Raw genomic sequence first — 21,916 nt, forward strand, 5'->3', positions numbered from 1 at the left:
ATATTTTCTGCCTTCCTCTTAATCATGCCACACCTTCGTTTGCAAAAGAACTCAGTATTAACACCATGCTGTGGGGCACGACCCAAAATTTCAACATGCCTCTTAATCCATACCATAACAACCAAACAAATAAATGATCTCTTGAAAACACATTGCAGGGACATGAACATTGGTGGTCGATGAGACCGTGGCACTTCTTACACTACTACAGGTCAATCACTCGAGGAGCTTTTAACGTTCCATTCTGTCACTAAGTAGTCAACCTTAACCTTGGAATAAAGTGCATGCTTGGACCTGTAATTAGGACGCTGCATACAGCAGTAGAGCAGCGTAATAAGGTTTATATTACAGCGGAGCACACACACATCGGCTGCTGTCAGCTATGAGCCAGATGACGCACATTGGGCCGCTGTTAATATTCCGCAGCAGCTTGGTGAGCATTCCATGACAGGCATTCCTTTCCATTATGAGCAGCCGCTCAGCCATTTAGCACCCTATTCCAGATTGTCTTTCACCCCTCGTTGGTGTAACGCGATCTGCCGGCGGCTCTTTCATTTTTCGTACGGCTTATCCTTACAAGGGTCGCAGGGGTGCTGGAGACTATCCCAGCCAACGGTGGCATTAGGCGGGGACACCCTGAAGTGGTTGCCAGCCAATCAAAATGAGACGAACATCCATTCACGCTCACAATCATTCCTATGGAAAATTTTGTGTGTTCAACCAGAGAAAGCCTACACAGGTCCAATGCATAGATGTACAGTGTGCACATTTACGTATTTATATCTAATAGCTACATAGCTACTACTTTTATTTTCATTTCGTGTTTAACATTTATTTATAATTTTTAAAAAAAAATTCTATGTTTATTTCCACTGTATTTTTACATAATGTTTGATTGGTATTTAGTTTTTTTTTAACTGCACGCCAATGTAATTGACTGAAATGTGTGTTGTAATATTGAATTCTGTTAAGGTCATGAGTGCAATATAGGCTGCTCCCTTGCCCCCACTTGGTGACGTCATTGGCGCAGTTTGTCCGTGTCGAATGAGTATTGTTCGCCACCAAGTGGGTCATGTGTCATGTTGGCTCGACAGCCCTAAAGACGAAATGACGATACGCATAGGCAACAGCCAGAATGACAGGGCAACACGTAACAGAAACTATTTTGTTGTCACTTCACCCATCAGCATCATTTGTTGACGCAATAGCTTGAGGCATCAGCTGATGCATTTTTTATTGTATTTTTTTGGAGGGATTTATTTTATTTACCGTGTTTACTCGCATATAAGCCGCATTTTTGGGGAATGAATTATGACTGAATTGAGCATATATGCGCATAAAAAGATGAAGTGCACAAAACTGCAAGGTGACAACGCCATAACACCATAACGTCATGATGCCATGACGCCATGACATAATGACACCATGACGCAAGACACTTTTTTTCAAGGCACGTTTTTTTATCTTTCTACGGGACCATGGCAGAGCAGCTCTGGCCGGGTGTTGTTTCTGGAGTGTGCATAACATAATTTGACCTTGTTAACTTTAGTGTTAACGTGCCTGTAGGCACTCAGCTGCCACTTGCAATTCCACCTCATTGGAAAATCTCTGCATTTCTTATTCATTTTAATTGCTTTTTCTTAACTTTTTTCTTTTTTATATATATGTATATCATTTGCATATTTTACGAAAACAAAAAGGTAAACTTTTATCATTTTTAAAGGGTTTAGTGGGTAGTATATAAGATTGTGGAACAAATTATGCTAAATTAATGTAATGTCAACTCACAAAAAAATCTGACTTATGAAATCACTTCTGGAACAAATTAATGGCGTAAATAAAGGTTCCACGGTATATAATGATTGCCACATTTTTTTCTTCATTTTCTGTCTATTCTTTGGAACACCAACAAAAAAAAAATTATAATTAAGGAGAATTAGTCTTGTTCAACCTAACTTCATTCAGGACAAGCTACACCCAACGTTAACGCTCCAGGCGGTGAACCTGCGCCTGCAAAAAGCACGAACGGACAACTGCAGCTCCCGCGGGACTGGAAGCACAAAACCCGGTGACCCACTTTTCTGCACGCTTTGACGTAGGAGATGAGGGGGAAAAAAGCCAATGTGGAGGATGGAAAATCCTGAGTCACCAGAATCATTCTCCCAAACATACTGTCAGTCCCTGCAAGGCTTTGGAAGGAAACTCATAAAAAAAAGCACATTTGCTCATGATATATACCATTTCATGCTCTGTCTTCATTGTGCCTTCACAGACAACTCGGATAACTCCTTGCATTTTCCTGACCAGTCCTCTCCAATTACATTATTTCCTATCAGTTGCCTGTTTTCTGTTATGTCATGAACCCATCATGATTTGTAGAGCTGCTCAAAAGAAGCACTTTGATTGTCGCTTAATCAGCAGTTATTTTTTTAGATGAATTGACTCATCGGCTCGTGTGTAAATCAGGTTTATTATTGTCATATTACTCTAGGCACAACTTTTAAAATGTCAAATGGTGAGTTTTTATATAGCGCATTTATCTATACGTTTACCATGCCCAAAGCACCCATTTAATTATGCATTCATACACCAATGGTGCTGTTGCCATGCAAGGCGCTGCCAACCCACTGGGGAAAATTAGAGTTCAGTAGTAGCTTGGAATTAAACCACTGACCCTTTGGTCTCAGGACAACCCAAGCTATCAACTGCACCACTGCTGTTGGCAATCGAGGACTAGAAAAATATGAGAATATTTAACCATTTGCAGAGCAGCAGCACCACCGCGACCCTCATAAAGATAGGCTGCTCTAAAAATAAAATATTTTAGGTCAACATTGTCTTTAATAAATCCATCAACTATCATAATAGTCAATTACTTTGATCGTGGTGTCCCTTATACAGTGGCACATCAATATACGAACGATTCAACGTACAATTTTTTCGACCAAATTTGACCCAAAATCTGTCTCGAGATACGACGATCTTTTACAGCAACCTGCAACTAATGATCGTGATCAATGTTCCCTCTAAGCTGCGCGCGTGAGCAAACCTTACGGCGCACAAAATAAAATCCAACCTGAATTGACAAAAATAAACACATTACAATTTTTTCTGCGCCATTTTTCAAAGCAACTCTGAGTGACAGCCTATCACAGACAAACGACAAGAAACTGTAATTTCAGATAAAACAATAACTAACACTGTCTAGCCAATGATATGATTAGCTTCACATCCTGTGTGTTTTCTTTCACGCATGAGTAAATGTTAATGACATTAATTGGCTGCGTTATTTACACATTTTGCCTAAATTGCAGGTTAGCATTTGGCTAACAGTTTGTCTCAGCTGCTGTCAAGCCTTTATCACGGCGAAACGACCGGGCTGCGGCAGAGCCACTCAACAAGGCAGAGTAAAAAAAGAAATCCGGTTCTTTTAAAATGGAATGGCTGTTGAAGTGTGTGCAAATAGAGGAACAAACGGTGAAATTTGGTGAGAAAGGTCTCCTCTGCAAAACACGCAGCAAAGCTAAAGTTGTTAGCGAGTTTTCCGATGGAAAAATATTGCATATAGATGCAAGTTTAACTATCAAGGGATTGAAAATATTTTGACTTTTTTTTCCATGACTTGACATAGCATTTCATCACAACAGTATAGGCACTTTTAGTGTCAGTTACCGTGGTGGTGTCGCTTGCATGTACTCCTGAATCGGCGCTCATGACCCAGCTCTGCAAATGTTGTGTAAGCTGGAGCTGCGCAAGGTCACCAACGGGGTGGAGGAAAACACAGACGTCAATAACCTACAAAAAGAGCGAGAAGAGGCAGAATCCAATGACAAAATTCCACAGAAGACCTGACATCCCGTTAATTATTACTTCATCATAATAGCTTCTCCTGGATTTATTAATCAGATTTTCTTGGATGTCATTTCTATTTGTGAGAAGACCCCAAAATCATGTCTTACTTTTGTTCTTATTTGCATTTATATTTGCATATCTTCAATCTCTCAGCCTCATGCAGGCGACACTATAATAATGTTTGCCACACAAGTCTCATCTCATTTTCTGAACCTTTATCCTCATTAGAATCACGGGGGTGCTGGAGCCAATCCCAGATGTCTCCGGGCCGGAGGCGGAGGACACCCTGAATCGGTGGCCAGCCAATCGCAGGGCACAAGGAGACGGACAACCATGCACACTCACACCCATTCCTAGGGGCAATTGAGTGTCCAATCAGCCTACCATGCATATTTTTGGAATGTGGGAGGACACCGGAGTACCCGGAGGAAACCCACACAGGCTCAGGGAGAACATGCAAACTCCACACAGGTAAATGATCAACCCAGCCCCTATTTCAAAGAATTGACCTGCTGGATCGAATATTAAAAGTCTATTTTTTGGTCAGACTACATTGTAAATGGTCTAAAATAACACATAATAGTCAAAATGATCCAATTCCTGCATACAGTAGGTTTTGAAATTGGTCATGCTGTGACATCACACCATGGTTTCTTATATGTACAAATATCTGCCATCTTTCTGGCCTACTAATATCAAGAGTGCTAAGCACTGAAAAAAGCCATCTGGATGTTGCCACATCTTGGTTATAAAATGTCCCACATTAAGCAGAGCAAAGAGTATACAGATTAGTTCCAGTCAGCTGCATATTAATGAGAAACTGCAATTGAACAGGAGAGGCTGAAAAGGATCAAGTAAAATGGCTTAGAGAAATGACATTATGGACGCTTTCAACACAAGTTGTCATACAAAGCCGATAAAATGTGATCCAATGTTATGAAAAGAATGTCAAAATGTAAAGTGGAGGGCAGCTTTTATCCAAATGAGATATTTGCAAACATCAGCTTTTTCTTTTGAAAGGACTGATAAAGTGGCATCATATTCATAATGCATTCATAGTCCAACTTTTCTCTGCGCATCATTCTTGCTTAGAAAAAATTAAAGTCGATTCAATGCAAAAATCATTGTTGACTGATCAACTTAATATTTAAAAAAAATCATAGAAGCTAAAGCAGGCTTTGTATTGCTATTTCCTGACAGATAGTGAGCTATTTTCAACTCGTATTGACCGGCCCCTTCCACTAATGGAGGTGACGACGAAACGCTATCAGAGCCGTGACCATCTGACGCAAATTCCCAGACTCGGGGTCGTGACTGCAGGTGCCCCTCCCTCAAGGATTTCAGATAATACTGGCCCTAGGGTGTTAGCGTGCAGAGGGGACGCGATAGGATGAACTTCCTGCGTGACATGTCAACTAGGTTTATGTCACTCGCGGGGATGTGTCACTCACACTATAGTGTGTTTGTGTGTGTTGTAGCGTAAACTTCTGAGATAGCGCAGCTAGAAACAAAAAAGAAATGCTCTGTTTATATGATGCTCAATTAGCATCATTAGGTTCTACAATCTACATCAATAATTACCGTATTTTCTCGAATATAAGATGTGTAACTCCAAAAAATGATGACTGAATCAAGGGTACGGCTTATATGCGCACAAGACTTGCTATACTATTTTTCACCAGTAGATGTCGGCAAAGTAACATTTACTATTTGTTGGTTATTTTCTGTTTTGCAGTAAGAAAACAACCATTACTGGATGAATTGATTCCTTATGATATTGACCCTAATAATGTGCATTTGATTCATACCGTATATCAGAAATACCACATGCGATGATTTTTCTTAAGATTTTGCCTTCAAAGTAACACATTTGTACTTCCTATTAAAACCATGAATATGGACGAGAAAATTGTGAATCAGGGGCGGCTTATACGCGAGAAATTGTAAAATTCAACGATTTTAAGGCAATTTTAAGAGCTTCATTACCAATTTAAGTTGTAATGAAGGATTTTGTTGTTGTTGTTGTTGTTGTTGTTTTACTAGTGCAGGTGTTGTGATTGGGCTGGACTTTTTTCCCAATTTGTTCCAGCCATGTCACCCTCTGGCAAGCACAATTAAAATAAATAAATACACTTAAAAAATCTACTTAAAAAATAAATAAAAACATGAGAAGCATTTTCTTTTTTGTGGCAAATGTTGTTGGAAGCGACACAGTAAATGCAGCAGAAAAAAACAATTTCCACGGAAGATACATTGGATTATCCCATTTGAATAAAATACATATTTCAGAAATCTAGTTCCGTAAAATCTTCAAAGCATATTTTGACCATGGAAGAATTTGATTACAAGAATGATTATTTCCAGATAAAGTTGCATGGGACTGCCGATGGAAGTTAAATATATATATTGTATTACGAGTGCACATATTTTAGTGAAATGCTAACAGTAGTACTTGTCTCCAAAAACTAGCTCAACAAATTCAAACTCATAAAGCATGATACACAAGTTTTAAAAAGGGACATGCTGTACTAACATTTTTAACACATCTATTATCTTAGTTAACACTGATATGGGTGTTAATATTCACCAATTATCACTTTTATTTCCAGTTAGGATGAGTAGTAACCTTTACTCACATCGTCATTGTGTCGTCATTATATGAAGAGAGCAGAGGAAAAAACAGGAAATAATACAAAAGCGTCCTCTCAAAATAAAAGCAGGGTTTCACAGTAAAATATTGAAGAAGAAAAAACATAAACGGCATTTTTAACAAAGCAGAGTGAGCAAAACACTGACATCTTACATATTTCGAGTTCTTTGACTTAAAGTAGAGAAGAGCAAAAAGATAGTAATAGTAGTATATACGTATTTAAGAGATTAGAGCATGTTTTGAAGGCATAAAAAATTCCAAGTTTTTTTTCAGCATCAGAGTTCGGCAGTAGAAAACTAAGTCACAAATATATTTAATAGCAAGAAATCACTTGCAAAATAATAATAATAATAATAATAATAATAATAATAACTGCAATATCCAGGTAACCTAAAAGAAACCAATAACAGGAGACAAATTTTTTTGTTGCTGCATTTTCATTCCATGACTTAATTGTAGTCTCAATTGGAATTTCAATACCCAAAAAATAGTAATTCTGTGTTAAAAAATGACCATTCCAACTCCAACTTGGCATAGATTTAAAGAACAGCATATACATTTGTTTTTGTTTTATTTTTTGACTGATGCATTTAAAAATCATGCACGTACATATAAAATGATTTTTGTAGCCTTTGTTCTCATCTGTATTGCGGTCTCATTTGACTCGACTCCAAAAGTCTTGGTCTCGTCGAGTTCTGATTTAATACAACATGGTGTTGCCTTTTGAAAAACGTCAGAAATTTTTACATCGCCGCACTAAATCGTAAAAAAACTGAAAAATTTGGGTGCCTCAACTCATGACACACCAGTGTGGTTTTTGACATGAAAGTTTTGAGCTCACTCACGAGACTCCGGCCTCGGAGGCAACAACTGGACTTCCAATTTGTGCAATTATTCACGGCGAGGCCACCAAAGGCAGAGAGAAAAGAGAACGTGCGTCATCCGTCTGAACTCTCACATGCTGTTCATCAGCAGGACACAAACGAGCGATGATGGCACGTGTCTGTCCTTTTTTCTCCTTCTCTGATGACGCCAAAAGATTGAAAGTGAACGAGAGAGAAAAGAAACACATCCTTATCACATTCATTCTCAAGCACTTGTCACTAGTTGGGAAGTCACAAGCCCAAAGTTTAAAATTGACATGAATTTGAAGGCATGCTTGTTCCTATTAAACTAAATTTTAGCATCTGCCTGTTACTATGTGAAGAGAATTAGTCCAAAATCATCATAAACTGAAGCACTTTATTTTTTTAAATGCCCTTTACTTTATATTAATAGCACAACTGTGTGAGTTCACAACACTGACGCTGAACTCTGATTGAACGGAATAAACTGCAGCCCGACAAAAATCTATAACTAATTAGCTGCTATTGAGGGTGATAGACATCAAAATCATTTAAACATGCATACAATGATCATGTTTCGCAGTTAATTTATGAAAGGAAATTTCTTTCATTCATACATTATCCGTACCGCTTATCATAAGATGGCGCCACACCGTGAATATATCCATTTGTTATAAGCAATGTTCCCTCTAAGCTGTGCATGTGCGCAATTGCACACCACTCTCGTCTTCTCTGCGCACAGCAAATCATATGGAGCGCACTAAATAAAATCCCAATTTTTTTTTAGCTGAGGCCGACGCGCGAACCACTCATCCGCCGCGCCGCCCATTCATAGATATCATTACATTTTATTATTACTAAATCATTTATGTGTAGTAGACATACACCTGCTTATGGCAGGTGTGATACTGGTGTGTGCCCATAGCGAGCAATGATGATGTTGCTCACACCGGTCGGTATTCAGTGTGCTCAGGGAGGTTGTCTTTCTGCCCAGACAAACAAAAAATTAGAGGGAACATTGGTTATAAGTGTTCTAAGGGGAAATATGTTAAATGTGTCAATTTCACATTTAAAAGTGTCAATGTGAATGTTTTTAAGCATCTTTGGTTTGCCAATCGCCACGAATGGCAACCAATGAGTTCAAAAAGCAAAAACGTAAGAAAGGGGCAATTTTTTTTTGAAATAGCACAGCATAGAAACATGGCACAGATCTTGTCCGTAAAAATTTTAATGGGGTGAAAGTCATGTCAGAACAGAAGAAGTTACTTACAGCCAACATTGCCTCAACATCTGGCACCACTCATTTCGTCCTACAATACAAGCGAGAGAGAGAGGGTAAAAACGTTTTAAAAAAGGAGGGAAAACAAAAAAAACAAAAAAAACAATTGGTCAGGATGGTACAAGGATGAAATTAATGGTGGCTTGTTGCTCAGAATCGTCCCGAGCGCTCTCTGTCTCTGGAGCGGCGTCTATCGTGGTCGCGCCCGCCACCTCGGCCTCCTCGGTCGCCTCGGTCACCTCGATCACGCTCCCTTGAACGGGATCGGCGTTCTCTGGATCGTGACCGAGACCTGTGACGCCTATGAGGAGGGGGAACAATTTAGCCAACGTTTCCGGTGCGTTACCGTATTTTCCAACGCTTTATGGCACGGGTCGGTAAACGTACCCTCCCTTCCGGCGCCGTCCATACAACTCTCTCCTCAGCTCGCGGGAAATTGGCTTCAGGTGCATGAAATTGCAGAAACCACCTCGAGTGCATTCACTGAAGAGAGAGAGAGAGAGACGTCGAACTTTTGGATACCTGAATTTAAACTTGGCTTATCAAAACAACATGAGGAAAAACTTATTAGTGCATTCATTTTTAGTAGAAATGGTTACCGAACTGGCGTATTTTGAGGTCTTATGAAAATGGAGCCGTCCCAACTTGCCGACATCGTCTATGACGTAAATGTAGCGTTGACGATTGATGACTGTCATCATGGTGTGCGGTTGTGGTTGTTGTGGCAGCCACTGACTTACTGTCTGACCATAATAGCACAAACTCCTCCAATTTGTAGTCATATTAAAAATTAGCTTATATTTCTTGCAGCCACAGGATGTATAAAATGAGAAACCAGTAGGGCAGCATTTTTCCCAGCCAATGCCAGGAAAAGCCTAGTGCAAAATTGAATTATTTTAAATAATATAAAGCAACTACTTGTGCTGAAACCATTATTACTTGGACTTTATCACAGTCTTTCTAATGGCTTCTCACGTGTTCCTTTTGTTTTACCCGATTCTGGCTATCTAAAGTTCCATAAATGTTTAGAATTCTTCTGGGGTGTTTAATTTCTAATATACATTTATGTCAGATTATTATTATTATTATTATTATTATGTTAAAATTACCTATTATAATCAAAATGAAGATCAGCTTAAAAAAATCGTCGAGATGTGACGGTTCATTTAATTTCAATTTTTAAACTTAAATTAAAAAAAAAAAAAGAATTGAAATAAGTGTTAAGAAATGTTTTTTTCTGGAGTTCACAAGAAAACACTCACCCCATTTCATACTGGCGACAGCAAGCTTCCCTAAAGTCTGTGACAGGGGACAGCTCAGCGTGGATGGGCTGCCCGTTGAACCAGCGGTTGTTCAAGTCGATCACGGCCTTCTCCGCGTCTTCTTCACAGCGGAACTAAAACCAAACAAATGACATTGTTGAAAAAGAAAAACACAAATTCAGTATTGTCTTGACAAGCAGTTATGCCAGTGCAGACGCTCCCCTACTTACGAACATTCGAGTTACGAACAACGGTACATACGAACATGCCTGCAAATTGCGTTTATGTCGAAAAATGTTCGTAAGTTCGATTTTGTATTACGCGCCTTTTTCCAAGTAGTGCTTCTTTCCACCGCTAATACCGACGCCTGGCGCTGTGACAGCTCAGCTCGCCTAGCATCCACCTTCCTCCTTCCAGTTCGTTGCAATGCGGAAGTGCGTGAACGTATCTCCAGTGCGCAAAGAACCTTTTTCATTTGTATCATTAAATATCTCGTGCATCCATTATTGAATATGGTTGGTGAAAAGCGACAGGCTTCTATTGAGGGAGGTGCAAGGAAGAGGCAAGCCATTTCATTTGAAATGAGTGGCAATAATAACGAAGCTTGATGCGCGTCAGAAAGTGGTGAGCGTTGCACGTGAATACAACTTGAATCGTTCGACCGTCAGTACCATTTATAAACATAAAGATCGATATTGAACGTTGCACAAAGTTTGCAAATAAATTGAATGATGCCATACAGTGCTACCGCATCATTTATGATGAAAAAAAAGAAAACTGCAATCGTCATTAGATAGCTTCTTTCGGCCAGTTTCTAGTAAATCTCTCTCTAATGTATGTATACAGTACTGTATGTATTCTCTCCATTTTATTAAATGTTTTTTTCAGTACAAACCAGTGTGTGTTACTTATACAAGTCTTAAACATACAAATGCACTTATATAAACCTTCAATATACTTATATAGGCCTTAAACATAAATTATAATACAAAATATAGCACTGAGCAACTTACGAACAAATTCAACTTATGAACAATTGCTCGGAACCTTACTCGTTCGTAAGTAGGGGAGCGTCTGTATCACAAAGAAAAAGCACAGATGCGTACGTACCTTCACATATACGTTCCCCACAAGGTGGTCTCCGAGGTTGTCGCACACATTCATCTCCTCAACCTCGCCATACTTCTCTTCCATTTCTGTAAAGACCTCCTAAAAAATTATAGAGAACAATTGAAGTATCTTTTCCATACATTTTGATAGTCAAATAATCAATTATGTTTCAATTAATTGCCTCTGGGAAAAGTTGGACTATGAAGATTATTTAACCATGCTTTCCAATATTTCAATTGTATTTATCATAAAGATTATTTAACCATGTTTTCCAATATTTGCATTGTATTTATTATTAAGATAATTTAACCGTTTTCCAATATTTCAATTGTATATAATATAAAGGTTATTTAACCTTCTTTTCCAATATTTCAATTGTATTTATTACAAAGATTACTTAAGCACTAAATACATTTGAGAATGTTGACTGTGTTCTTTGCTACAACAAAATATAAATTGTAAACAAAATGTTTTTTTTCTTTTTAAAACATGTAAAAATATTTTAAACTATTTTTTAAATAACAGAAAAACTACCAAGAAACAGCAAAAATAATAATTTTGCCCATTCCTATGTACACGACGACTGTGTACGAGTCAATGGCGACCAATCTGATAACTATTAAATAATTATCAAATCAATTGTATTAATTTTTCTTGAGTTAGTTCGGACAGCTCCTGTGAATTAATTTTTCAGTGGAAGAATCCATAACGCAAGATATTTAAATATCGGAATTCCCTTTGAAATCCTCTAAATTGTTAATGTGTGCGCTTTCTTTTAAAAAAAAAATTTAGTACTGACATATTAGAAGTAATAACTGCACTGACGAAGCAAACGCGAGCAAATCTTACCTCAAAAAACTCATCATAGTGCTCCTGCATTTCCATGTCACTAATGGCACCTAGTGGACAGAAAGTGGTATGACAAGGAGGCGCTTTACATTGATTCAAACAAAAATGATTACTACAATTCCAACTTACAGGTGAGGCCATCTGCAGACTGAGCGCTGTTCTGAGGGTTGCGGTAAATGTTCAGGAGGGCGATGGTCTGAAAGCCAATCAGAATCATTTGGAATCATTAAAAAAATGTAGCCAGAAACCACTTCCGATATAATATTTAATAAATTAGTTCTTTGCTAAAAAAACATTCCCCTGCAATATGAGAAGTGAAAAATTGCACCCCTGGAATTAAATATATTTCTCAAATTACAAAACATTTTTTACATTTCTGTGATTTTTGACATAGGAAAACTAACCATATCCCTTATTTTGTTGCTAATAATCGGAGCACTTTGTTCACATCAAGCAGCACATTGGCAGACAATGTACAAAATATTTGATTTATTTCACTTTGAGCACACAAAAGCTTGGGTATTGTTTTCATTTTAAAAGGTCAGCTTCAATGGTAAACTACAAACATCTTGCATTTAAGCCTTAGTAGAACCCGCAGAAGAATTTCTAGGAAACAAAATGACACATTTACCTGGCTGAAAGTGGGTTTATTGTGTAATCTGGAGCATCGGTCACCATGTCGACAAGCACCAATTTTGAAATAAAAGGAGCAATTAACCCTGGGGAGAGAGAAAAAAGAGAATTAACTGGTGGTCATCATGACAAAAAAACTCAACAAAGATCACAAGTAATGAGCCAGTGTCAACATCTGATTTTTCTGCAATTAGGCATCTTGCAAATGATTTAACAAATAATCATTCATTCGGTTTAAAAAAACTCCAGGTCGGTCCACCCATGTGGAGTTTGCATGTTCTCCCCGGGCCTGCATGGGTTTTCTCGGGGTACTCCGGTTTTCTCCCACATTCCAAAGACATGCATGGTAGGCTGATTGGACACTCTAAATTGACCCTAGGCATGTGTGAGCGTGAATGGTTGTTTGTCTCCTTGTGCCCTGCGATTGGCTAGCCACCAATTCAGGGAGTCCCCCACCTCTGACCTGAAGTCAGCTGGGATAGGCTCCAGCACCCCCAGCGATCCTTGTGAGGATAAAGCGGTTCAGAAAATGAAGGAAAAAAACTAATATGGAAGTCAATTCATTGTATAGAGCCACTGTATACCTAATGTGTGCCACCCTTCGTTTTTTAAAATTTATACCACATTGAGGGTTCTATATTTAAAAAAATAATGAAAATCAACGATCAAAAATATTTGCGTGCTTTCCCTAACTGCAAATTCTAGCAACATAATGTGATGCTACGACTACTCTAATCGAACAAGTGATGGAGATATTAAATATAAATCCGAATCATAATGAATGTAATGTATACTGCACTGCTCGTTGAACGGACTCGTGAGGCTACACGGCATGCTAGGCACGACGTTTTCATTCAAACAAAGACTTCACTGAATCTTCAACACTTACGCGCAAACTCCATGTCAGTATCATTTCAGCGACTCAGCGCATGAAGGTCTTCATATAAAATAAATTACTATGAACTTGTAGATGTATTTTAGCAGTACTCGGCATGTTGGCACTGTAGGCCAAGAAACTGTAGTAGCGCGGCATTTTGTATTAGCCAGCGAGCTAAAGCTATCTAGTGGCCGCTAAGCATTTACCGCTTTGTAAAACTATACCACCGCGTGTATACAAAAGCATGTTGCTCCTATTGCCGTCAAACACGCATATGCTATTTACTAAAACGATTATTTATTCGCCAAAATGCTTACTTGTCTTTCTCGGTCCCAAAAATCGACGCCAAGTACTCCGCCATCTTGGCTAGCCGCCACTGTCGTCTTTCGGCAACACCACGTTTTCCCTTCGCGTCCCTTCACAATAAAACCACCCATAACAACCAGTAGTTTAGCATTCAAGAGAAAACTTTGATAAAATGAGTAAATTGGAGTAATTTTAAACGAACGCATATATTTTCTTATTAGTAATTCGGGGTATAAAAAAAACTTGAATAATGGCCAAGAAAAATGGATAGGATTGTGAGTCGTGACAATTATTCATGTTTACACGACAAATAATGCGAGAGAAAACGCCTTTATTTTTTAAAGAAGGATCCCGGAAACACACGTCAATATTAATGTAGGTACATACTTCCTTTCAAAGTAAAACTAAAAATCCAAGAAATACAGTGCAATAAATTCACATTTAGAAATCCGGATTAAGGCCTTGAATGTTCAATTTATTATTATTAATAATTTCTGTAGTTGATAATTCAATTGTCACTATCATTATTACAATAATGCTTATGTTGAAATTGTTAACAGGAATATTTGTTGAAATGGTTTTGTTCCACTAGGTTATTTAATAAACAGATCAAATGAAACTTACAAAAAGTGGGTACATGGTTGTACTAGTCAATTACAATCCATTTGTACTGGGAATTTAAATGGATTCAGTTCAAATGTGCCCATCTATTGTCATCAATCATAGTCACAAATTAGACAAGAATGTGTTCAATTTTCTTTTCTTTGTTTACTGCATTATTTGATCACTTAACTTGTCTTTGTCTGATATTTACTGGCAGCGAATGAATGTTTGTGTTTTCAAACTTTTGTAGGCCTATCATGAACATTTCTCTGCTTTGGTTGTGATGTCCTCCACCATGGGAGAAAATATATCATGGAATACATAAATGACACATGAACGCAGTATTTAATAATTTTCTATCCAAAAAACAACAACACTTCAGAAGTACATTTCTACCCTGTGTTCTTTCTCAAATGGATGCAGTATTACCCAGCGATGTATTAATCATGTGATGGAACAGAATAAGAGAGCGAAAACGCGTTCGAATAAAATTTTAAATAAACATTTAGCTACAAATTTGGGGTAAAATATATCAAAATTTCCATTTGCTGTCCAGCAAAGTTTTTGAAAACTAACTTTAGTCATGACAGTTAGTCCCCGCCCTCATCTCGCCTGTGTGTACCGTGTAGTACTAGTTGACCGAAAAGTTCGCCTCGGCTTAGACAATATAGACAAGCATAACGCCCCGATTCGGTTTCAAGATATTAAGATCAAGGGTCCACTTTTAAGAGGTATGACTGCATCTTTAAACACTCGAATTATCCCCGAACTAAGAGTAATACATTCCCTTTTGTTAGCTCATGTTGGGAGTCTTCCCGCTATTTTTTTAGCTAACTCAACATGCTAGCCGTGGTTAGCCTAGCCTGGAGGCCGCCTACCCTACGTCCTCTGAAGTTAAATTCATCTTTGTATTCACGAATGGCTAAGGAACTGTCTTGCAAGTTATTAATAATTTTGATTTAATAAACCCCATGCCCGGACGGAAGTTAGCTGCGTTGCTAGCGTTGTCAAACCGAGCGCTCCTGTTCCGAGCACAATAGTGAGAAATACAGGTTGGCAAATGATTAATGGCGACATTCAATGCGCTCGCTACCTTCTAATTACGGTTAGCAGTACACGGACTATATCCTAAAAGATGCAATATGTCGATTTTGGGTCTCCGAAAGCTTGTTGGTGTCGCTGAATAAAACGCGTGTTGACGAGGTGGCTGCTCTCGGAAGTCTACCACGCAGTAAACCTTTGCCAGGATTTCCGGCTCCTTTCCATTTGCCCTATGCTGTTTTGTTTCCGTTTATTCTATTTCCGTTTCTAAAACTTTTTCCTCCCGTTAAGAGTCCAAGTTATATTTGTCGTCCATATTTCCCAATAGTACGAAGCTACCGTGTTTTTTTCGGGAAACCATAAGCGTTTGTTCTGCTTACGGTTGTGTAACGACCGCTGCCGCTTCAGAAATCTCCAGCTAACTTTGTTCGCTCTCGGCGTCACCGAGTAACTCTCCCGGCTTGACGTTTAGCTGCTAGTTTATTGATGAACCCCCTCGCAATGTGTACGTGCAAATTTTGGGGGTGACTAGTCCAATACGCCGGCCTAGCGTTTGGCTTTAAGACGCCATAGCCTCGCCCTCGACTATGCTAGCGTTAGCTGTTAGCATTCGACGGTTCTGGGCAGCGCAGTACTCCAGTAGTGCAGGCTGACCAGGCCTCCTCTCTACATGGAAGCACATACTTCCCCATAATTTTTTTAAAAAAACTTTCTATCACACTAGGAAATACACGTGCACATACTTTCATATTCATAACCTCCATATAATACTATATATATGTGAACTCCCGTGATCACATCATGTTTGACAAAACAAAACAAGTCTTCCCTTCCTAAAAGCCTCCCAGTTCAATAATAATAATAATAATAATTTAAAAAAAAAACAGCTTCAAAAGAACTTCCCCTTTCCAGATTAGATGTTTACAGCTTGATGTATTTTTTCATATTTTAACCAAAAATAAAAGACTACCGGGAAGGACAGTAGTTGATTGTTGTTTCCAAAAGCATCATGGGAGATGTATTTTTTCTTAGAAAAGATAAACTACGTATTCTATTTGTTTTCAATAATTATCCAATTCATGCACTAATTGATTTTTTTAAACGTTTGATTACGTTTATAAAGGGCAGGAGTCTCAAATATCCGTCCGAGGTATTAATTGCGGCCCACACAACCACTACATTTTGTGTAATATTAGTGCTGCCTGTTTATAAAAAAATATTTCTAATTAGTAATTCAACTATGTATTTTGCTCCAGGCACTAAAAAGCCAGTTTGTTTTTTTCAGTACCTTATAAATGGGGCTAAAGATGATGTTGTAGGCAAGCAACATTGCTCCATTTCAAGGTGCAGACATACTAGGTTAGCTTTGAAAACAAATGAAAATTGTCAATATAGCCCAAATTTTCCCATTTTTCCTTTAAGAATCTTGTCCTGGAATTCAAAAGGACAATGTCACGAAAATAAAATCAATGAAATTAACTCAGGACGAAGTTCTAAAGCTCCAACCTGCATTGATGTGAAGTACAAATTCTGATGTGGAACAATATTTTGAGAATAAATGCTCTCACCATCTACCCTGTGGCAGCTCCCCCCTCTTTCAAGAGACAATGTCCAAGGGTGGAGCAGACGAAATGATAGAGATCGAGATCGATGAGCGGGAAAAACAAGTGTGCTTGGAGGAGAGGTGAGAACACTCAAATCGGTCTCCTTTTCATCACCATTTACAATCTCTTGTATTGTTTCACCCGTAGCATGGAGGAACAGACCATCCTGGCGTCCGATTTGATTCAGCAAGACATTGACATCAACGAGCCGGTTGGAAATTTGAAGCGGCTGTTGGAGCCCCGGCTTCAAATCTCACTGGATTCGTTTGAAATCTGCTTGCAGGACATTCAGGTGACACTTTGAACCCGTTGGCCACTGTTTCAATTCAATTGAATGCTCTTATTGACATTATACAAGTATATAATGACATTTACAGCTTCATCAAAAGTGCACAAATAACAACAACAAACAAATAAATAATCAGTAAATCATAACAATAAAAAAATAAGTAATACATAAGTAGTCAACAACATAAATAAGTAAGGAACTGCACAAAAAAATAATCAATAAATAAATAATAATAGATACATAATCAAAAACCGAGTAATAAAGAAGTAGTCAACAACATAAATAAGTAGGGAACTGCACAAAAAACAACAAAAATAAATAATCAATAAATAAATAATCAAAAACGGAGTAATACATAAGTAGTCAACAACATAAATAAGTAGGGAACTGCACAAAAAAATACATAATCAATAAATAATAATAAAAATGAGTAATAAATAAGTAGTCAACAACATAAATAAGTATGGAACTGCACAAAAAACAACAAAAAATAAATAATCAAAAACTGAGTAATAAATAGGTAGTCAACAACATAAATAAGTAAGGAACTGCACAAAAAACAACAAAAAATAAATAATAATAAATAATCAAAAACTGAGTAAAAAATATGTAGTCAAACACATAAATAAGTAGGGAACTGCACAAAAAATAATCAAAAAATTAGTAATAAATAAGTAGTCAACATAATAAGTAGAAGTCAACATGAGTAAGTGGTCACATAAATAAGTAGGTACAAAAGGGATTAAATTGGTTAGCAGCCTATGCAGTTTTAGTGCAGTACAAATAAGTCTTGATTAGGTCCCCTCAGGTCCAGAACTCGAGTTGAGCATGGTGATAGCAATTGGGAAGAAACTGTTCTTGACTCTGTTTGTCTTGGCTGTTATGGTTCAGTAGTGCCTGCCAGGGGAAGCAGGTTGTCTGGTAAGTCTATTGTTGTGAAGGGGCTCATTTGGTTTCTTCTTTGCAGTTGCACCCCGATCACAGCCTTTTCGATCAGGGTGTCAAAACAGATGGCACGGTGCAGCTCAGCCTGCAGCTCATTACCAAACCAGGTGAGAGCTCCACTCCCAGCCTCAACGGGTCACCGAAAACCCACCTCGCCAACATCTGTTCGCTCCCCTTTTCTAGGTGAAGAGAAATTGAACATCTTGGAGATCGTGAAACCCGTGGAGACGGTGGAGGTGGTGATCGACCCGGACGCGGCGGGCGAGGAAGGCTCGTTGGTGGAGGAAGGGCAGCTCATCGCCGTGGAGCGCTCGGGTCTGTCCGACGAGACCTCGGAGCAGGTGACGCGTTGGGCGGCCGCCTTGGAAGGCTATCGCAAGGAGCAAGTCCGACTCGGAATACCGTACGGTGAGGAATCGGAGACGAGTTTGGCGAGTAGAGCGTGTCATTAAGGGCGTCCTCGCTCTCGTTTTAGATCCCGTGCTGTGGACGGCCGATCAGTCCATTCACTGGGCCGTGTGGGTGATGAAGGAATTCAGCATCGACGAGATGGAAATTGGGAGCATTCACATCCCGGGTCGGAATCTCTGCGCGTTAAGCCAAGAAGAGTTTCTCCAGAAAGTGCCCAACGGGGAGATCCTCTGGAGCCACCTGGAACTCCTCCGGAAATGTAAGTCACGTGCAAATCGTCCGTTAGTTTTCTTTAGAAGGATTATTAATGCTTAAAGCTGGTGAAACAGTACATTTTTACTCAAAGACATTTTCCTTCGCCTATCGTCATCAATAGCAGCCAATAAGGTTGTGTCAATGTTTGGAATTTCAGATGTTTTGGCAAGCCAGGACCAGGCCGGAGGGGACGCCACTGTCACCATTGATCAACGTAAGCCAAAACTTTTAACTACAAGCAACCCAATTTTTGCAACTTTAAGTCGAACCGAAGTATGAGTCCGACTAGCCCAAAAATGTACATTGAAGAGGAAAAACTGGAGTATATGGGTCGCAGTTTTGAGGAGATTTATCTTTCAATTTTCAATTCTTCACTCAAGTATATTTTCTAATCCATGTCAGGATATCCGCCCCGGAAAATGAGTGAATAAATAATTAGAGATTACCCTGTTTATTTTTCTATTACATGAAATCAGTGGCGGGCATTTAAATTACGAGGATAAAGTTGTTATTTTACATGAACCAGAAGTATGTGGACTTCAAAATAAAAAGGTTGTTATGAACTGACCGACGTCAAATCTTTCTTGTCCAGCTGTGCAGATCATCCCGGCTCAGGTCAGCACGCCCACGGCCATTAAAGTGATGAAGCAGAACCGCGGACCGCGAGCACCCCGCATTTCAGGAGAGGAGCGCAGCTCGCCCGGCAACCGCACGGGTAGGCTAAATACAAACGCTTGGGAAAATCGCGTGTGGAAATAGTGAACAGAAACAAATCGCTCCTCCAGGCAACAACGGTCAGATCCAGCTGTGGCAGTTCCTGTTGGAGCTGCTGACGGACAAAGACTCCAGGGACTGCATCTCCTGGGTGGGCGAGGAGGGCGAGTTCAAGCTCAACCAGCCCGAGCTGGTGGCGCAAAAGTGGGGCCAGCGCAAGAACAAGCCCACCATGAACTACGAGAAACTCAGCCGGGCCCTCAGGTGCGAGCTGGCCGCCAACCGCACTCCGCCGATTGTTGCTAACCCGCGTTTCTCCGTGGCAGGTATTACTACGACGGCGATATGATCAGCAAAGTGCAGGGTAAGCGTTTCGTGTACAAGTTCGTGTGCGACCTGCGGACGCTGATCGGCTACAGCGCCGCCGAGCTCAACAGCCTGGTGGCCGAGTGCGAGCAGAAGAAGATGACGCGGTTGCAGATGCACAGCATCGCGCAGCCCATCACCACCGTCACCTTGGCCACCACCCTGGACAAGGACAGCTGAGCCTGGTGGACGGGGACGAACGCTTGATTTTCACCTTCAAAGAGGAGGACGCCGAGTGAACGCATTGAACCGGACTGAAATAACGTCTTCCTTTCTGTATATATATACGCCTTGCTTTTGATAGCCGGGCCACGGCACGTGTATTTTCATACTAGAAGACCCCTTTTGTATTTTTATTTTAGTTATGTCAATATGTATGTTCTCCTGCATTTTTGAACCCCAATTTTTTTTGTCCATAACGGGGGAATAAAGTGGCGTTTTTTTTCTTCAAGTTTTGATTTGTTTAATTCTTGCTGTCATTGACGGAGATAGACGTGCAATCCATTTGCACTGTCAAAACAATCAGGACTTATGATGTCATTGTAAATGACTTTTATCGGCAATACTTGGTACATTTTGGATGTACTTGTAAGGTGCATTGTTTTTTTTAAAAAAAATTCTCCAATATCAGAGGTCAAAGAAATTTCCCATTTTCGTACTTCATACTATACTTCGTTCATGCCTTCAAAACTGCAGAACGGCCACTGGAGTGTGATGAATTGGAGCGTAAACCTATGGTGCATCAATATAATAGTATTTAAATCATTGGTTTCTATGGATAGTGATAGAAGTCTAATCTGTTTGGAGTTGGGGGAGTGGCAGAGATTAAATGATTTGAATTTTATTGTGTATATTTAAAAAAGAAAATATTTAGTTTTTTATTTTACATAAAAATACAATAAGAAGTTCTACCCTTAAAAAAGGATTTGAACAATTAATAGGTTAACAATGTCAAGTGTTTATGGACAGTCGATAGAGTTATCTAATATACTTCAACAATCTAATCATAATGGCAGCCGGTTACGCATGGTAACATGTTACATCCCATATAAATAAACACTAATGTGATGGATAGATAAAAAAATTAATTCTCATCAGCTGCTGTTTAGTGACGGGGTCCAATTCTTTTTTACAGGGAGTGCTTGTCGCAATCAAATGATTTGATTGGCTTTTTATAAATTGTTATTTTAAAGACTCATTTTCTTTAAAACATAAAACTAAAATATTTGCTTAAAAAGTGAATTTTGACAATTTTTAGGTCTACAATATCTAAAGCACACGGAGTTAGGTTAGGTTAGAACCTGTGTCAAAGTGGCGGCCCGCGGGCCAAATCTGGCCCACCGCATCATTTTGTGTGGCCCAAGAAAGTAAATGAGTGCCAACTTTCTGTTTTATGATGAAATTAAATAAAAAATAAATAGATAAAATCAGACTTAGGCTTGTCATCATCATTGACTAGACAAAAGCCTAATTGTCATCATACCCAGCTGCGTATGGCGAAATTGAAGGTGCTTCTCCACAAAGTGCACTTTTCTCAGGCAATAGCCCAACCAAGTAATAGTTCAGACTTGCTGGCATTCTGCCGTGATGGATACATCGCATCACCTCCCGAGCGCAACCACCTCCCGGCGACTGCGAAAGGTTTGCCTCACCGATGCCAACAAAGAATAAAATGGATCACTTACCTCCCACTGTCTTCCTTACTTACCTAGTCAGCCAGCAGGAGGCAGATCGCCGCCCAACGTCCTTCATCTTTCCTCACCCCGAAGTTGTTACACAGAGGGGATTGTGTGTCGTGCTACTGCAGTTTAGAGTCCTGATGGCTGTGGGAAAGAAGCAAATACAAATGAAGCAAATGAAGATTGTAGATTATTTCCTGTTTCCTCATTTTAAATCAATAATTGCAAACAATTTGTACTAATTTGAATGTCCAAAAATGATCTATCGATTAGCACGTTCGAGAAATCTGTCAATTTATTAATCGATTAATTTTGGCAGCCGAGTTGGAAGACAAAATGGCCCTCC

At 39.2% G+C, this 21,916-nt stretch overlaps 2 protein-coding genes and 1 long non-coding RNA gene across 5 annotated transcripts in view; 1 reads left to right on the forward strand and 2 right to left on the reverse strand.

Annotated features, from left to right (window-relative positions):
• Nucleotides 1–6,595, reverse strand: part of LOC144086958 (uncharacterized) — a 30,022-nt gene extending 23,427 nt beyond the window's left edge. The window contains exons 1-2 of the long non-coding RNA XR_013304615.1: nt 6,489–6,595; nt 3,673–3,795 (exon numbers count right to left, since the gene is read on the reverse strand). This is a non-coding gene — a long non-coding RNA (uncharacterized LOC144086958). The remainder of the gene's footprint in view (nt 1–3,672; nt 3,796–6,488) is intronic.
• Nucleotides 6,596–8,559: 1,964 nt separating this feature from the next.
• u2af1 (U2 small nuclear RNA auxiliary factor 1) lies at nt 8,560–13,792 on the reverse strand. Its single transcript, XM_077616415.1, has 8 exons — nt 13,675–13,792; nt 12,479–12,566; nt 11,977–12,043; nt 11,848–11,897; nt 10,999–11,097; nt 9,889–10,022; nt 9,014–9,109; nt 8,560–8,927 (listed from the first exon to the last, which is right to left on the reverse strand). Exons 1-8 carry the CDS (start codon nt 13,716–13,718, stop codon nt 8,777–8,779), a joined length of 729 nt encoding a protein of 242 aa, XP_077472541.1. The 5' UTR covers nt 13,719–13,792; the 3' UTR covers nt 8,560–8,776.
• Nucleotides 13,793–14,849: 1,057 nt separating this feature from the next.
• On the forward strand, nt 14,850–20,342 carry gabpa (GA binding protein transcription factor subunit alpha). 3 transcript variants are annotated; one of them, XM_077616413.1, is made up of 10 exons: nt 14,850–14,997; nt 16,893–16,991; nt 17,059–17,203; nt 18,168–18,252; nt 18,329–18,553; nt 18,621–18,815; nt 18,969–19,025; nt 19,404–19,526; nt 19,597–19,789; nt 19,852–20,342. In XM_077616413.1, exons 2-10 carry the CDS (start codon nt 16,915–16,917, stop codon nt 20,069–20,071), a joined length of 1,320 nt encoding a protein of 439 aa, XP_077472539.1. In that variant the 5' UTR covers nt 14,850–14,997; nt 16,893–16,914; the 3' UTR covers nt 20,072–20,342. The 3 variants fall into 3 exon arrangements, with proteins under 3 accessions (XP_077472539.1, XP_077472537.1, XP_077472540.1); XM_077616411.1 differs by lacking the exon at nt 14,850–14,997 and adding an exon at nt 15,028–16,651; XM_077616414.1 differs by lacking the exon at nt 14,850–14,997 and having other exon boundaries at nt 15,028–16,991.
• Nucleotides 20,343–21,916: the final 1,574 nt, after the last annotated feature.

The sequence above is a fragment of the Stigmatopora argus genome, chromosome 13 (assembly GCF_051989625.1).
Source record: "Stigmatopora argus isolate UIUO_Sarg chromosome 13, RoL_Sarg_1.0, whole genome shotgun sequence".
In the NCBI taxonomy this organism is placed as follows: Eukaryota; Metazoa; Chordata; class Actinopteri; order Syngnathiformes; family Syngnathidae; genus Stigmatopora; species Stigmatopora argus.

Excerpts from the sequence above, each read along its gene's own strand:
- gabpa (XM_077616411.1), top strand. The coding sequence starts at position 16,317 with ATGGGAGATGTATTTTTTCTTAGAAAAGATAAACTACGTATTCTATTT. Across the intron at positions 17,204-18,167 it reads TCTGCTTGCAGGACATTCAG|TTGCACCCCGATCACAGCCT; the intron begins GTGACACTTTGA and ends TCTTCTTTGCAG. Across the intron at positions 19,527-19,596 it reads CTCGCCCGGCAACCGCACGG|GCAACAACGGTCAGATCCAG; the intron begins GTAGGCTAAATA and ends TCGCTCCTCCAG.
- u2af1 (XM_077616415.1), bottom strand. The coding sequence starts at position 13,718 with ATGGCGGAGTACTTGGCGTCGATTTTTGGGACCGAGAAAGACAA. Across the intron at positions 12,567-13,674 it reads TTTGGGACCGAGAAAGACAA|GGTTAATTGCTCCTTTTATT; the intron begins GTAAGCATTTTG and ends CTCTCTCCCCAG. Across the intron at positions 10,023-10,998 it reads TGGGGAACGTATATGTGAAG|TTCCGCTGTGAAGAAGACGC; the intron begins GTACGTACGCAT and ends GTTTGGTTTTAG.